The 18,510-nt window shown below is 44.5% G+C and overlaps 1 protein-coding gene across 1 annotated transcript in view; it reads right to left on the reverse strand.

Moving 5' to 3' along the window:
• The window catches only part of DIAPH3 (diaphanous related formin 3), a 536,969-nt gene extending 524,676 nt beyond the window's left edge, over positions 1–12,293 (reverse strand). The window contains exon 1 of the mRNA XM_057494450.1: positions 11,233–12,293. Coding sequence (XP_057350433.1) covers positions 11,233–11,412 — 180 coding nt within the window. The 5' untranslated portion in view covers positions 11,413–12,293. The remainder of the gene's footprint in view (positions 1–11,232) is intronic.
• Between the last annotated feature and the right edge of the window lie 6,217 nt (positions 12,294–18,510).

Raw genomic sequence — 18,510 nt, forward strand, 5'->3', positions numbered from 1 at the left:
CAAAGATCACAGTAGTGTACCCAAAACATCCGGGAGGTAAGAGCATCTTATGGGGAAGTTTTGTTTTATCTTTATGGCAGTGCATGTACCTCCTGTAGCCCTATATATTGACCCATCTGTAACTCCCACAGGGACGGGGATGAATGGTATACTAGACCAGGCCAAGATCCCATTCCTGCCTCTGTCCTATCACAGGACCATTCTTTTGCATGCCTCCTACCTGATGGACAAGATTTGTCTATGTTGGTGTCATTAAAACATGTATCTTATCGCCCTTAAGGTTATTTTCTTCTGCAGTCCCCGTGGCCTGGATGCGCCCCCTGGCTGCAGCTGCTGCATAATGATTCCTCTGAACTTTCTGCCTCTTCAGCTACTGACTGCCTGTGGAATAGGAGAGCTGTGGACTTAATCTGCATAGGACTTTGAACCTAGCTGAATCCTCCAGCTTGAGGATTATCATGATTTTATGTTATTAGTCTGGTTACAATGCTCCAATTTTCTTGCACTGGGGCCACTGTGGAAGAAGGGGAATGTGTACATTGTAAGGCGAGATATCTGGAGGGGTGGGCTGTGGGTAAAATCTCCATATCAGTAGGTAATTACAAGGGCAAGCAAGGGCTTACCTGGACCAGAGAGGTTGGGTAGAGCTCTCTCCTCTTCTGCAGCTGGATCGAGAGAGATGCGACGCACAATGAATACTTGTAAGAAATAAACAGGTTTCTCCCAGTTTACTTCTTCCTTTGACTGATTTTGGTTTCAAAGGTATTTTGCCCCAGGATTTTCCCCTGGGAGTTACATACATACATTACTTTTTCAGTTTAAAAAACTACTTATAACAAAAAGGAATCAGGCCCATAGAGAAGGTAAAGAGAATAATAACTGTTTAGCATAAGTGCTAAGAGAAATGGAAAAAGAGGTAACCTGAGAGCTAGTTTAAAGCTAGGACTCTGGACCAGACTGGCTGTATTGGTGTCTATCAGCATTCCCTACTCCCAGCTACAGCACCTCAGGAAAGTTACCAAACCTCTCTCCTGGCCTTAGTTCTGAGACAGGGACCACGGGTTTAGACAGAGTAGGGTGAGGGCCTCTAGAAAAAGCAAGGCAAGACATTTACAGTCAAAGCAATGTAACAATATAAAGTCCTTACGGAAACTGGGTTCCGCATTATGGAAAGTCAAGGTCACACTAATTCTCTAGGGTAAAGATACCAGACTAGGAATATAGACATCTTCAGTGAGACCAGTTAAAGGTCAAAAGGCCAGGACCAACTTGGCCTGGAATGTTTGAGTGTTCCCCAAGGGTATCTCAGCATAACCTGTGACTTCACTGTAAATAGCCCTAGCAAACAGACAACAACTGAGCCCACCTTGAGGGTAGGGCAGGTGGTACAAGTCCACACCCTAAGCCCTCAGTTCCCAAAAGTCCTCCACTGCCTATAAATCCCCTAGACAACGTACAACCCAGGACTCTCTTGTTCCCTCCTGGCATAAGCCAGGAGCTCTGTCTGTCTTCTCACTGTATCTCTCAATAAAAGTCTCCCTGGCTCTCCTACCTTGACTGTTTGCGAAGTTCATTCTTCGACTCTGCAAACAAGAACCCTGGCATCATCTTCACCACATGCAACATAAGCATGATGAGAGTACCTACTGAAGTATTAGTATTAAATGATTAAAACAATGTCCAACCCACTGTGAGAGCTGAATAAATGTAGCTATAGTGCTGAAGATTATTATCTAGCGGCTTTGAGGACCAGCTAATCTGCATGCCCGTAGATAGATACCTGATATCTAAGGGTATCAGTTCACACAGCTGAGGGGTTTCCACCAGGATGCAGCCACCTCAGCCACAGAAAGGCCTGTCAGCTTGCTCCAGGTTTGGAGCTCTTGGGCAACTGGAGGAGGAAACCAGAGGTTCTATTATTTATTTATATTCTACCCTCTGTCAGTTTTGAGGCAAGGCACATCATGGCACCCTAGCTCGAAAGGAAGTCCAGGGCTACATCTGTGGAGTGTGGGTTTTGTGTGGAGCAAATGTTGTCAGCAGGAGGCTGACAGAGAGGCAAGGTCAAGGGGCTGGAGGTCTAGAGGAAAAAGAAAGGGCGGAATATGTCCAGGGGATAAACCTCTGGGTGTGTTCCTCATTCGAATTAAGATCAGGTCCTTGGACATAATACAGGTGTCCAGCAGAATTGGAAGAATGAGGAAGGAGGAGGTGAGAAGTAGGAAAGCAAAATGCTGTCAATAACAGATCCTGTCACACCAACCCTAGATAATTCAACACTACAGAGATGGGATTTCCCCTACTTTGGTGTCCTCAAAAGAACTATTAGTAGTTGTCACATACTAACTGCTAAGCATTGTGCCCAAACTACTGTAACATGGGTTACCTCAACTAACCCTCACACTCATCTATAAACATAGGTACTATGACTATCTATTCCATTTTACAGAAAGGAAAACTGAGGCACCAAAGTTAATTAATTTGCCAAAGAATATACAGCCATACGTGAAACCAGCCCAGGCCATTTTCATCACAGTGGTTAGAGGCAGGGCTCTAAAGCCACATGGCCAGACCCCTGGAGAAGCTTGAACTGGCAGCCTCAGTTCTCCAGTGACTTAGACGTGTTTCTGGTAATCTTCACATGCTTTCAGACACCTTCACACTGAAATCTTTTATTTTAAAAAACATAGATATTTAGGGTACATCAATAACATTTAAATTAAAATAATCATGAATGGATTAATGAACCAGGCAGTATAAGGTTACAATAGTAATTTTGCATAGATTTTCAATTAGCTAAACTTTCATATTCCTCTAAGATCAAGCCTCTAATAGGCTTCCAAAGCTTACAAACGCATGACTGAAGCAACTCAAATCAAATTCAAGATAACGTATCAGTAAGAGTAAAATAATATCCTCAGAAGAGAGACTGAGTGAAGTTAGAACATGGTTTTAATTGGAGACCGTCACCATTTAAAAGAAATTAAACTGTCAGTCACATTGAATTTCTGATTGCAGATTATGTGCATTCTATTTTTCATGTTCATTTCTCAGGCTATCAAATTTTTCATTAAAAATAAATTGTAACTGTCATTATGAATTGCATTCTACCCAAGGTTTTGATAAACAAAAACAGTTTAATACTGTAGTACAGTCCATAATTAATACTACCAATTTACAAATCCTAGTTAAAAAATGAATGTTACAAACTTTCATTTTATGATGCCCAAATAAACAGTCCACCTCAGGAAAATGTAACAATTACAGGATAAACTCCCCACATCCTGGGACAATACTTCACAACAAAATTAGCCAAATAAATACAATATTATGGATCTTACAATTAGACTAATCCAATGTATCTTACTAAGAGTTTCAAGAAATTCTATACCAAAAGAAGCATGCGGTTTTTTTTTTTACATCTAGAATGGCCTAGAATTAGAATAATTTCCTTGGAGAGAACTGAACAGGTATTTAGCCATCTGTAACCCACGAAGTTCCCTTAAAATAAAAATACAATGTAATAAAGCCTTTGTAAGCCTTCACCTCAAGGAAATAAAAAGCAAAGATTATATATAAAGAGACAAAATGGACATTTCAATAGGATTTATTAAGTTTCATTTCTGAAGCTTACTGGCAAGTACATGGTGTTCTCTTTTGCATGATAAAAAGAAATTTTTTTTTCAGTGCAAGGGAAAGGTTTGCACTTAGAAAACTGTGTAGAAGTAAACTGCTGTGAAGCACATTGTCCACATTCTTCACTACTGATAAATACTTACTAATCACTTTTAGCTCATCACCAGGGAAGAAACTAAAACCTTTGCCTGATTCAAGTACTCTTCTAACATCTTGACTTAGTCATCTCCGGATTCCTAACTGAGGTGTGCAGAGCCCTTCCACAGACTCTTCAGTTGTGTACAACTTTTTCAAGTTTGTATTTAAGCATATTCTGGACAATCTGAATGACTACTCTACCACCAGCTTTCGTCAGGCACTTTCGGTGCCCATACCTGCATGCGCGCAGACTACCAATACAGTGTCAGAGGAGACCACACGACGTCAGCATTCGTGCCACACAGGTTCTCACTAGCCCCACCCCTCAGGAAGAATTCAGTTCCACCGGGCTGCCCACAATTCCAAAATGACACATAGGTGGAACCAGGTACCCAGAGCTACGGGGAGTTAAATGTCAAGAGGAAAATGAATATAGATGCTGGTGGTCTTGGCTCCAACTCTTTCTGCTCTTTTTCAACTGTTTCACAGAATTTCCTAAAAAATGTTGACACATAGCTATTTTATTTTCATCATAAACAGACTTATGTGTATTCACTACCTCACCCAGAGCCTCAAGTCGAGATCTCATGAAAAACACAGTGATGTTTGATGACACGCCTCTGCCAACTGTGGGACTGAGTCTGCATTTAACACTCTGTACTTAGCTTCCTCAGCTTCTGGGATTCCATTTCATCCAAGAGTCAAGTTGATGAAAAGGAAAACAGCAAACCATACACATATCTTTCCACTATTAAATCCAAAAAATGATGACTTAATTTCAGCAAAACATTATCAATCACATTAATGCGGTTCATTTACACTTTATTGGTTCTGTAGTTTTGTTTTGGATTTTATATCTAAGTCTTTTTAGGTTTTATAGTGGTAAAGAGACGTAAGCATGAAGAATTACACTTAGTATTCTATTTATACATATATACATAACATCATTTTTATTATCATTCAAGTCTACACTGGAGCATCACCAAAAATTTTTTTCTAACTTTGAGGTTGTTTTCTTCATAGGTTTCTTTCTGTAAGTTTCATTTGTACATAAGTTTCATAAAATGATTCTCATTTTACAAATAAAATCACCCATCAGAAAGCTTCAGAAACTCGCTCTGACCACTCAGCCACCAAAATAAGAGGTCTGCATGAATCTGAATGACGGCTGGCATGCCAGGACAAGAATTGAGAGCAGAATGACTCTGCCTCTGCCAAACCATGAGGAAAAAGCCTGGTCCAGTTAAGATTTTTCACTATAATAAAGTTACTCAAATATCCAATGTAATATCTCCAATACCCTAAAATGTAGACAAAAAGTATACTCTGGCTATTACTACTAATGATGACAACAAAAACAATCCTATAAATGGCAAATATTTACCTATAAATTCTAATGAGCCGGGTACAACTGCGGGCCCATCACATAACTTCTAATCTTCCAGTGACCCCATTTTATCCATGGGAAAATAGAGGCACAGAGGTAAAGTGCCTTGCCCAAATTTGCACAGCTGATGTACATGACATAGCTAGGATTCAAGCCCTAAAAATGGTACAAGTCATTGTTCACATTACTCACAATGCCTCTTTTACAAAAATAAACATAAGCATGAAAGGCAGTGGGTCTTTTTGAAGAATAAAATCTGTGGCAAGCTTTTCCAAATAGTTTTCATTAGCTAGTAACTTGAATATTCCAGCACCAAAACTTAACTTACTTAAACTCTTAAATTCTCCCCTAACTGAATAACAAATACTTGATTTGCTATTTGAGAAAATTACTCCTAGTGGAAAGCTATTTCAGTGCCACCCTGCTGATACTGAGAGAAAAGTTACCTTTGTAGATCCTGTTCAAAGAAAGCTCAGGCTTTGATCCTTAATATCCCATGAAGTAAAAGGTTATGCTTAATCTATATTTTATAGATCTAAAAGTCAAATGAGTTTCTGAAATAAACAAGCAGAATGTAATGGTAAGCATATTCTGTAGCATTCATTTCATTCCTGGTTTGGAGGATTCTATGTGCTGAGTTAAAGACAATTACATTAGTGTAATACGTAGCAGTTTTTTTCTTGTATTATTCTGCAAGCATAAACAAGTTATACACATGTTAATTTACATTCCATATAAAAAGCCAATTTTAAATCCAATTTATAAGGCAATAAATATAGAAAGATTCTAGGACACAGCAATAAAGTTATGCCATAAAGTAGAGTTAATTCAAGACAGCAATAATAAAAGCATGACAAATTTTAGCATTCTACCAACTGCACAAAGGTGTTTCAGGTAACATCTGTTCAGAAGCAATTCCTACAAGACAGACTAGATGAGATGCAAGGTTTCACAGTGTAATAAATGTATGTCAGTTTGCTTGCTTCATAATTAAAGACATGAGTCTCTGAAAAAAGCAATTAAGTCTTGCTCTAAATCTGAGACAATCATTCCTATTCCCACCCCTTTCTATCTGAGAAGATCCAGAGTGACCCAGAAGTAATAAATACTATATATCATCTATTTTCAGCAGCTAAATGTACTCCCCAAAAGCCACTTGATTATTTTCTTTCTTTTGATAAATCATATATTAACAAACAAGCAAAAAATTTACTTTCTCTGTTAGGAAGAATAGAAAGGAAAGAAAGTCTGGGTCAATTCAGAGCAATTTATTTAAATACTGGCCTGAATAAAATGATTTTACATTGCAAAGCTTTTAGTGTCTGATGGGTTAGATGAAATTTTGACAGGAATAAAACTCAAGTGCCTAACGCCTTCAACTAAGAACACAATCCCCACTTCTTGACAGTTTAACTCTGGGACAGCTGAAAGCATCTCTTTAGCTGAAGACTTATTAAAGAAATAAATTCAAAAAAGAGCACACAGATATCATCTCCACCTTTTCTCAGCTTTCAAGCAACTATGAAAATGCTGCAGCGGAGCAAGATAAATGAAGTTTCTAGATGTTATTCCAGTGGACATAACTGTGGTTATCTAATATCCCCTCAAATCCCAAACCTTCAAAAATAAAATGGTACCACAAGAAAGAGATTTAAATGAATATGATGGTTCTCCCAAAGCATACATTTATAAACTGTTAAACCAACCCTTTCAGGGTGGTTACCCTCATAACTACATTTGCTGTGTTCATTTCCTATGGCTGCCCTAACAAATTACAACAAACTTGATGGCTAAAACGATAATGTATTCTCTCAGTTTGGGAGACCAGAAGTCCAAAATCAGTTCCACTGGGCTGAAATCAAGATGTCAGCAGTATTATTCTCCCTCTGGAAGCCCTAGAGAACCATTCCTTGCCTCTTCCAGCTTCTGATGGCTGCCAGCTTCTTCGGCTTGTGGCTGCATCAGTCTCTTCCTTCTCCTCTTCTTACTCTCAGATCTCCCTCTGCCTCCCTCTCATAAAGATACATATGTTTGCCTGTAAGGCCGACCCTGATAATCCAGGATAATCTCCCCATTTTTAAAACCTTGACCTAATCATACCTGCAGAGTCCTTTTTTTGCCATATAAAATAACATTTACAAGTTCTAGGAAGTAAGATGTGAATGCCTTTCGGGAGGTCATTAGTCACCCTATAACATCTGCCTCCAAATAAACCAAAAGCAATTAGGGGAGCATGCACTAATCTCACCAAGCCAACTCTGATTTCAACTTGACTCAAATTCCCAGTATAACACACAGTAGTTCTCCCACCTAATACTTCTTACCACTTCACATCCTGCCTATAATCTGGAAACCGCTAATTCCATATTCATTTAAGGTATTCCTAACTACTGATAATGTTTTATGAATGAGAAAAGTAGTAAAGATTAAAACTCCCAGTCGCGTAAGAGTAATAACAGGGCAGTGACCAAGGATGTGTACACACGAGACAGCTTGCCGAGCCTCAAATCCCAGCCGCCCCAAATGGCAGCTGTGTGAACTTCAGCAATTTAACCTCCATACCTCAGCTTTCCTATCTAGCAAACAAGGCTAATAATACTGCCTAGCTCATAGGGTTGTTGCAAGGATTAGAAGAGTTGATATTTATAAAGCACCTAGAACGGTGTTTGGCTCACTCATAAAAGTTAACTGTTACTACTAATGGTACCCAAACATGGTAGACATAACATGTTACTGGACAGGGTGACCAATCGCTCACAACAAAAAGCAAGGATACTGCAATGACATAATTAAACAATCACTAACAAGCTATTACATGGAAACTATAAGATTCGTTGTAAGATTTACACTAAAGCCTGTGAGAATTTTTAAAGGATATTCCTAATGAAAAAGAAGAGGAGCTACTCTGCCAATTTGAATCACCAATTTCAAAAGACGGGTCCATATCCTAGAAATGGAGACTTCTCCAGAAGCCACGTGTTCTGTGCTCAGTCTGGATCTGGTGGCCACCGTGGTGTGTACTGCGTGTTTCTAAGAGTAGTGGGAGGGAGAAATGAAGTGCCCAGTGTTACTGAAAGGCTTTTCATGCTGAGTAGACAACTGTTTTGTTTTGTTCTAGAAGGGAAATAGGACCTGGTTCCAAGGACTGGGGGTGTGACCTAGGGCAGGTCCCAAGTTTAATGATCCTACTGAATTCTATCTACCTGCACAAAGTCTTCACCCAGGTACCTGCCAGTGCTCCCAGTCCCCTCCAGTTGCATCCGTCCCCCAGTGACTATCCCTAGCATCTCAGTGCTCATTGCTTCCATGTATTCTACTAAGACCAAATTAGTTCACAAACAGCCCAAAAGCAGTTGATTCACTGTGCAAACTACCATATATTTAGAGTACACTAATATCTACTACTTATACACTTCTATGCAGGGAGGTCCTATACTACCAACTTTTATTCACAATTCAAAAATAACTTGAAACCCACACTCTACATTCGGTGGAAAACAAGAATTTGTCCTCTTTGTTTCGGTTCAAAGTAATTACTAAACAGGATTTCAGTGGGCACTAGAAACTCCTGCCCTCTTAAATCAACAAAGGACAGGAGCAAATGGCCTGTTTACCCCTCAGTTCTACCAGCTTGCAGCTTTGTAGAATGTGCAAAACATCAAACACCTAAACTATACCTTCTCCTGTGACATCATCAGCCCACACTACTGGGACCAGTCAAAAGCGACTAGGTGGCGTAATGAGTGGGTGACCTGAAGAGATTTAGGCTGACACTACTTCACACCCAAACAAGAGAAAGCCAAGAACCAACCCGACTCCATCAGCACAGCAAAGTGAACTACAGAACAATTACTTTTTGAGGCATTGCTGAGATTTCGTGAGGATTCAAAGATCACTCTCCACCCCAAAAACAAGAGTTACTAAAGTGGGACTGAGAACAGTAAGAAATAGACTGCTTGGGAAGAGCAGCTCAGAAGGCAATTTGGAGATTAGGATACTGAGCCTTGGGCCAGGAAGAAAGTTTGAAATGAACGTGGAACTCCAAGTCCTCAGAGAGTCCTATTTCAATAAGCAGGTGGTACCAAATCAGCAGCACACCCAGGCGTCTGGCAGAAACAGACTCAAATAGTCTCCAGAGAAAAGCATCCCCAGGTAGGCCTCCCGAAAGACAGGTCAGGAGCAATGAGTTTACAAAGATCAACAAGCACAGGGGAAGAGAGCAAACTACCATGAGAGAGACTGAATGACAGTCCAAAGATTGCACATACCTGAACTGTCAAATAAGAAGAGGCAAGTAGGAAATGCCTAAAGAAATAAGAGAATGAGGAAACAAGGAACTATCAGGAATACCCAGGCAGACTTGAAAAAGAACTTGCAGAAACTTCTTTATTAATTGTTGAACTCAAAGACTCAGAATAAATGGCAGATCAGATATAGCTGATGACAGAATAAGTGAAATGGAAAATATGTCTAAAGAAATTCCCATGCAAGCATGAATATAAATTAGTTTCAGAGATTACATAGGGTCTAAATTACTTCTAAATTAAATATGAAGTCATGATTCAAATCAGACCCCTATCTAAAAACAACACAATATTTTAGATGTTTTAGTTTTTCAACTTAAAAGTATTGTCTTTTAGATGTCTTTTCATCTTTACAGTAACCTTTTTAAGATACCTAAGAAATGAGAAACAGCACAGAGACTCGAGCCCAAGTCACCTGCTACATCCTTCAAATGAAACTAACCTAAATATTAATTTAGTTCTGTTTTCATGACCTCCTTGCTGGAATGAGTCAGAAAATCATACCTCACATATTCTGGAGCACAGGCATCAGAGACAAAAATGAAACAACATTATTAACCCAGAGAGTAGACTGTAAAGAGAAAAGTCACTATACCCCACCGTATTCTTACCATATTGGGTAGAATCTTTCTTTGCCAATTTAACCCCATTCTATTCATTCCTCAGCTCTGTCAATACAACAGTCAACAACATATCTGATCCTCCTGCAAAATTTCACCATTCCTCTGGCCATCTTAATACTTAACTTTGCATAATTAATCCATGTTGTCCCTCATTTTCAGTATTCTGTTACATCTCATAGTTCTGCTTCCAGTTTTATTCAACTATCATTTTTAACTAATTGTCACACTTAGCAACTCACTCCTCATCCACAAGTCTTTATGCCCTTTATCTGGGTACCCTGACTTAAATTCCTAACAATTTTTGTTTGTTCAGAGAAAGTACATGCTGTACTGTAAAATTTCACCTATGACTAAAAAAATGTTTTCCATACTCTTAAGTAAAATGAAGGGATCAGTATTAAATTTTCAATTCTGCTGGACTCACCCCAAATCAATCAAACCTCTATGTAATTTATTTACACAAAGTACACAACAAAATAATCATTACTGCCTATTCTTTCACTAGTTCACACCAACATAAAAGATTTACAAGGCACTAAGTGTGACACTTTTCTTGAGTGTTAAAGTAAGCAAGAGAAGCAACCAGAATAGAGAGTTTGAAATACTTAGACTTCTTTCCAACCCAAACAGAACATTCTTTAGCAGTGACACATGGCCCGCCAAATTTTAAAACAAGCCGTTTCCACTTGGAAAATGTTATCTACCTTAAAAAGTTCCTCAGGGATTAAAGATCAAGCAGAAAAGGAAATACTGTCACCTAAAAACTCACTTTGATATGCCTTATACGCTCAGACGCTAGGCGAGGGTAGGGAGTATTCGACTTAAAAAAAAATGCAGTGTCCACCTAGGTGACGTCAACACATTCGAAATACTTACCAGGTCAGACTTAGGAAATTTGGGCAACACTGATCAGTGATCAGGATATTTGTCAGAGGACCCGAATAGAATTGGACCTTGTCGTTGTAAATCTATAAAGAGACTGGCAGCTTCGGAAATCTAGACCAAAATTTAGACCCCAGGTCCTGCGGACCCACCCATGCCTGTCAGCCAATTAGGAGTTTAATGAAATTCAAGTATCCCAGGACTGAGCCCCAGCCAGTCTGCAGCGCGGGGGCTGCCCACCCCAGCTCCAAGAGAAACTTACAAACTTGGGGCGTTTCTCTCCAGGCTCCTCCGCGCCGCCGGACAGCGGAGGGAGCTGCGGGCCCTTTCTGCGCTGCACCTTGCTCTCCCGGCAGCTGCGGAGCGACGCGGCGGACGGGTAAGGGGTCCCGGCGGCGGAGCCCTGCGTTGGGTGGTGCAGCCGCGGCCGGTGCCGATCCATCCTTCCCCAGCTCCAGGAGACGGAAAGAAGGTGGTCGCCCTGCAAGTCACTGGTGGGGAACTCAGGCTGGACTCCCCTGCCGGGTTCCGCCGCCCGCCCACGCCGCCGGCCGGCTCAGCCCAACCGCTGCTAGCGAGGCCGTAGCCAACACATCCGAAAACTCCCGCCACGGCGCGCAGCCCGGGACCCTCCAATCCGGCGCGGCTTGGCCGAGGACACACCCAGGATCCGCCCCTTCCGGGAAAAACAAGACATGATTGGCTGTGTCTCCGGTTCGTTTCCCTAGTTCTGGCCTTCCCTACCCTCACCTTAAAGGCACAGGGTGGGAGCCCGTTTGGGAACGCGCAGAGGATTTACCAGGAAGACTGGTCTGGGATTACTGGAATTAGGAGAACGGGTTCCTGTTAACCTGGAAGGCAGGAGAGACCCGCTCTGCACCATTTGAGCAGCGCTGGCATGTGAAACCATTTGCTCACCCTCTCTTTGCCAGGCCGGGAGGCCCCAGTGCATGGCCACCGGACGGGTCCTTGGCAGCAAAGAACCGCAGTAGCCACAACGCTTGGGAAGGATGCGTTCCCCACACACTTACTGAGAGGCTGCTCAGGGACTAAGGGCTGAGGGCCCGCGCCGGGGTGGCAGAGGAGTCCAGCAAAAGTCTGCGCAGGACCACGTCCTTAAGGAACTCACAAACTCTTAAACACAAATAACAAAATAACGTAAATATTATAAAGATCATTTTAAAAGTTCACTGAGAACAAAGAGGAAAGATAATCCAAAGGAGGGGATTTGGACAGGCAAAAGGAAGAATGCAAAGGTTCTGAGGGGTCAGGAGCATTAGAGTTGAAAAAACTGAAGGGTTTATAATGAAGAGCCTTGACCAGGAATCATGCAAAAGAGTTTGTTGTGTATATCTAAAGTCAAGTTCCAAGTCTAGAGCAGTTTTCCGACATATCTGTACTTTTTTCCCTTTTGTGGGTAAAATTGTAATATTTCCAGAATATCTCGCTTGGCTTTAGTACATATGCATATCAACAGGTGTTCAGGGGTGGAGAGAAGTATGGATCATTTGCATATCAACAGGCGCCCCTCAAGGGTGAAGAGATGTTCATCTCCATATCAGTGGGTAATTGCCTGGGCAAAGGAGGGCTTAGGGGGAGGGCTGGTTTTGCTTCTGCCTGAGTAAGAGGTAGAGATGGCCTTGGCCTGCAGTTTGTAAGCAATAAACGGGTTTTAAACTTTATTTCTCCCTGTGACTGATTTCAGTTTTAGAGGTATTTTGCCCCAGGATTTCCTCTCCCCGGACTTACACCCTTTAAATGTCATCATTTCCTGTTAAATATATCTTTAAATTGTCCATCTTTAACTACATTGAGGTGGTTTGAGCCAAGACTGTTAAACATATGCAAGAAACAACTGCACCAACTCTGGGGAGATTAGTATGGAGTTAGTCTTCACGCTACAGTTTTGGAACTTTTTAAGTGTTTTTTGTTTGCACTGTACCAGACTTTTTGTGCCAGTCTGTGTCCTCAAAAACCATGCAGTCTTTAGGGGAAAGTCCTGGAGAATAGCTGTAAAGGAATGCAGGAAACACCCTAGAGCGAGAGCCACCCAGTTTCCATAACCTAAGGGGGATGAAACTCGTGGGGACGAAACTCGTGACAAGACGTTAAGGATGCTCGTGCAAAGGTCAGGCAAGCGGAGGGTCCCCGTTTCAACTTTATTGGTTAAAGCATGGGGTGTGTTTTAACTTCATTGGTTGTGGTAATGTATGGACGTTGGTGTAATGGCTGTGGAAATCCTATATAATCTATACCTAAAGTTGCTTGGGAGTCGACAGCTCGGACTCGACCTGCATGTCAGGGGAGGTGCTGTCGGCCCCAGCTAGCTGGCTGAATAAAGACTTTGCTTGGATTTACATCTCCGTGCCTGTGTGGCTTGTTCTCTGGAGAAGCCCCGGAGTCCCGAACCCTAACATTTTGGGGGCTCGTCCGGGATCCGAGCGACTTCCCGGAGAACAAGGGACGGCTGGAGGCAAGGTCTGATTGTCCGGACGGGGCAGTGTAATTCGAGGTTCGCCCCCTCGTGTCTGCATAAATCCAGTATAAAGCAGGAGTCGCCATCCCGTGTCTGGTCTCGGGTTAGTGATCCAGAGTAAGGAAGTCCGGGTTGGTAGTCCCGGCCCCCAGGTTAGTGACCCTGGGTGAAGCCCAGGTAACCAATCCTGGCCCTAAGGTCCGAGTGATTCGGCCTTAGGAAGGGAAGTCCGATCAGCAGGAACCTTGTGCCCGAGGAGGAAAGGATCGAGCTCGTCACCCTGCGGCAGTCCGAGTGGACGCCTTTCGGGAGAATCACAAGAGTTTTTGAGGATCCTGAAAGTGGTGAGTGTGGTGCGCACCAGAGTGAGAGAAGGACTGGTTCGAATGAGTGCGATCAAATGTGGTGTGTGTGTTTGGTGTTATTGTTGATTGTTTTATTGTGTATTGATTTATATTTCCTTTTGCACTTTTCCCTTTAAGTTTCTCTTACTCTGAGGCTCTCCTGTTCATGTTCTCTCCGTTCCTCCTTTCTGCCACTAAATCATTCCCCTGCGGGCATGGGTCGGACAATTAAGAGCCATTAGGGCGCCCGCCGCTGGAAGACTCCCGTGACAGGGTAAGGGGGTCACAGCCGCGAATCCCAGATAAATTCGCGTCCCCCGCAGAAGAAAAACTGTGCAACGACAGGCACCCGTCCACAAGCACATACACCAGTCATCATCTTGTTTAAAGTGGCACTTCTACTTTTCGCATCTTGTCTTCCTTGCATTATTCACCATGGGTCAGACTCAGGCTACTCCTAAAGGTCTGATCCTTTCCCACTTTCCGAAGGTCAAGGAACAGGCCCTAAACATGAGTCTTAGTATCAAGAAAAGTAAGCTTGATACCTTTTGTTCAGCCGAGTGGCCCTCCTTTGGAGTAGGCTGGCCGACCCAGGGGTCTCTTTCCCTGGACCTTATTGGCAAGGTCAAAGCCGTCATCTCCCGGCCAGACCCTGAGGGCCACCCTGACCAGCTTCCCTATATTCTTGTCTGGGAAAATTTGGCCAAGAATCCCCCTTCCTGGCTGAGGCCTTTTTTGGTGGGGAAATTTCACACTGACCCACTAAAAACCTCCGTCTTAGTTGCCCCTGTCATAGAGGAAGATCTAAAACCTCCTGATCATAGGGCCAGAAACCCTGTGCGCCCGAGTGCGCCGCCTGTTCTCCCTGACAGTTCCCCCCTCTACCCCCCTCTGCCGATTGAGCGGCCACCCCCGTATGCAGGAGAAGGGGGTGAAGCTGCCGGAGGGGTAGAGAACGAGGTTGGGGAGCCCAGCAGGGATCTGGCGGCCACAGCTTCCCCAGACTCTTCAGCAGAAGAAGGCAGGAGGCCGGAAAGAGCTTCCTCACGCTCTCCCGCCCTGGCTCCATGCTGGGCGCCAGGTAGAGTGGGAGGAATGCAGTTGAGGCCTCGAGGGGCGAGGGAGCAAGAAGGGGAGGCCCCCTCCTCCACCTCAGAAGAAGCAGTGCCGGTTCTGCCTGTGCGTGCCATCGGTGCAGGCGGTCCGGGCGGAGCTCAGCAATATCAGTATTGGCCCTTTTCATCTAGTGACCTTTATAATTGGAGGACTCAGAACCCTCCCTTCTCAGAAGACACCAAGTGTCTTATAGGTCTGGTAGAGTCCATTATGTTCACCCATTGTCCCACATGGGACGACTGCCAGCAGTTGCTCCGCACCCTCTTCACAACGGAAGAGCGAGAGCGCATCCTCAATGAGGCCAGGAAAAATGTCCTTGGAGGTAATGGAAGACCTACTACCCTCCAGCCCATCATTGATGAGGCGTTTCCACTTACACGCCCAAACTGAGACTTCAGGACTGCAGAAGGTAGGGAGCATCTCCGGGTCTACTGCCAGACTCTGATGATTGATGGCCCACTAACCTGGCTAAGGTAAAAACTATTGTTCAGGGAGAAAAGGAAAGCCCAGCCGCGTATCTGGAGAGGCTGTTTGATGCTTACAGGCAATATACCCCCATAAACGCAGAGGCAGAGGAACACAGATCAGCTGTAGTCCTCTCATTCATCAACCAGGCAGCCCCCGATATCCGGAGGAAACTCCACAAGCAGGATGACTTAGGAGAGATCAATTAGAGAAATGCTACAGCAAGTGGAGAAAGTCTTCAATGCTAGAGAGACTCCGGAAGATAGGGAAGAAAGGCTGAAGAAAGAGAAATGGAAAGTGCAGGAGAGAAATAGGAAGGAAGACAGAGAATTTCAGAAGAGGGAGAACAAGAAGCAGAGAGAGGAGATGACTAGGATATTCTTAGCTGGAGTAGAGGGGAGCCCTAGATCTCCTCGAAGAAAGGGGCCCCACCCATCCTGGCTAGGATGAGATCAGTGCGCCCTGTGTAAGGGACATGGGCACTGGAAAAGAGAGTGCCCCAAAAGGAAGGAACAAGGAGGAGGGAACCCTGTTAAGACCCTGCACCTAGGAGAGGAGAATTGACAGGGACGGGACTTGGCACCCCTCCCCGAGTCCTGGGTAACCATGTGTGTGGAGGGGACTCCTATTGGGTTCATGGTAGATACAGGGGCACAGTATTCAGTTCTCAACCAAGCCCATGGTCCCCTAAACCCAAGATGCACAAGTGTAGTCCAGGGAGTAACAGGGTCCAAGAAATGTGCCTGGACTACTAATAGAAAAGTGGACCTAGGAAGACATCAGGTCTCTCACTCATTCCTGGTTGTACCCGAAAGCCCCGCACCATTACTGGGCAGAGACTTATTGACCAAGGTTGGGGCGCGCATTCATTTTGAACCCAAAGGGATAAAGATCATGGACAGAGAAGGGCAGTCCCTACAACCAGTGCATGTGCTAACCCTATCCCTAGCCGACAAGCATGGCCTGTTTCAGGCAGATCAAGAAAAGGGGGGCCGGGGAGAAATAGACTCTTGGTTGCAGAAGTTCCCTTCTGCATGGGCCGAAACCGGAAGAATTGGTCTCACCAAACATCTGCCTCCAGTTGTTGTTCAGCTCAAAGTCGCGGCCCTGCCCATCCAAGTCCGGCAGTATCCAATACCGGAAGAGGCTAGGAGAGGGATAGCACCCCATACCCACAGACTGTTAGAGGCTGGAGTCCTTAAATCTTGCCAATCTGCATGGAATACGCCCCTGCTTCCAGTAAGGAAGCCTGGCGGCAGAGAATACCGACCGGTGCAAGACTTGCGAAAGGTTAATGAAAGGATCGAGGACATCCACCCCACAGTGCCCAACCCTTACACCTTGCTCAGCTACCTGCCACCCTCACATGTGTGGTATACTACTCTGGACCTGAAAGATGCCTTCTTCAGTATCCCCCTTTCTGAAGTTAGTCAGCCTTTGTTTGCCTTTGAGTGGCAGGAACCAGGGGGAGGAAGAAACGGGCAGCTTACCTGGACTAGACTGCCACAGGGTTTCAAAAACTCTCCCACTTTATTCAATGAAGCCCTAAGCCAGGACCTGGAGCCCTTTCACAGGAGCCACCCCTGCGTGACATTGCTGCAGTATGTGGATGACTTGTTGCTGGCCACAGAAACCCGTGAGGAGTGCGAAGAAGCCACAGGGAACTTGTTGGCTGAACTAGGCAAACTGGGATATCGAGCCAGTGCCAAGAAAGCCCACATCTATCAAAGGTCAGTGATCTACCTGGGGTACAAAATATCTAACGGAGCCAGGTGGCTAACGCCGGCCATGAAACTAACTATTCTGACTATCCCCATCCCTTTCTCACCCCGGGGAGTGAGGGAATTTCTTGGCTCAGTCGGGTTCTGCAGGCTCTGGATTCCAGGGTATGCAGAAATAGCCCGACCGCTATATGAGGTGACCAAAGAAGGGCAGGGCTGGCGATGGACTCAAGAACAACAAGAGGCTTTTGACAGACTAAAAGAAGCTCTCCTCCGGGCCCCCGCCTTATCTTTGCCAGACCCCGAAAAACCCTTCATCCTGTTTGTAGATGAAAAGAAAGGAGTGGCTAAAGGAGTCTTGGCTCAGCAGCTAGCCCCATGGAAAAGACCTGTGGCCTATTTGTCCAAGCAACTAGACCCCGTGGCCTCCGGATGGCCACCATGTCTGTGTATCCTAGCAGCCATTGCTCTACTGGTAAAAGAGGCAGACAAGCTCACTTTTGGCCAGAACTTGGGAGTAACAGCCCCACATACTGTGGAGGGGATCCTCAGGCATCCTCCAGGAAAATGGATGACGACTACAAGACTCACCCACTACCAAGGGCTCCTACTAGATTCTCCACGAATTGCCTTCTCCGACCCTGTGACCTTAAATCCTGCCACCCTTCTGCTGGACCCAGATCTGTCGACCCCCATCCATGACTGTAGAGACATCCTCTCCGGAATTATCCAGATGCGAGCAGACTTGAAGGACACACCATTACCAAACTGTGAGCTAAATTGGTACACAGATGGGAGCAGCTTTGTGCAGGAGGGAGTCAGGAGAGCAGGGGCAGTGGTGGTGACCCACGAGGGAGAAGTAGTCTGGAGCGCAGCCCTGCCCCCTGGCACCTCAGCACAGAAGGCAGAACTTATTGCTCTTGCTGAGGCCCTGGAGAGAGCAGAAGACAAGCGGGCCAACATCTACACAGATAGCAGATATGCCTTTGACACTGTCCATGTCCACGGTGCCATTTACCAGGAAAGAGGATTCCGCTCCTCAGAAGGAAAGGAGCTGAGGAATCTACAAGAAGTCCAAAGATTACTGGCTGCTATCGAAAAACCGAAGGCAGTAGTAGTTATACATGTACCGGGCCACCAATCAAAGAAGACGCCTGAGGCCATCAGCAACAAACATGCTGATGCAGAAGCTAGGAGGGCGGCCCTCTCGGACTCCCTTGTACTTGCAGCCCTCGAGGTACCCATACCTGAACTGCCCATCTTGCCACCCAAACCTGAGTATTCCCCTCAGGATCTTGAGTGGATTAGGAAACAAGTCTCAGGTAAAGTGTTGGAGGAGAGAAATTGGAGTAGGGACCAAGAAGGTAGATTGATCCTGCCAGAAGCATTAGGACAGTACATGCTTGCTAATCTGCATA

The sequence above is a fragment of the Manis pentadactyla genome, chromosome 17 (genome assembly GCF_030020395.1).
Source record: "Manis pentadactyla isolate mManPen7 chromosome 17, mManPen7.hap1, whole genome shotgun sequence".
In the NCBI taxonomy this organism is placed as follows: Eukaryota; Metazoa; Chordata; class Mammalia; order Pholidota; family Manidae; genus Manis; species Manis pentadactyla.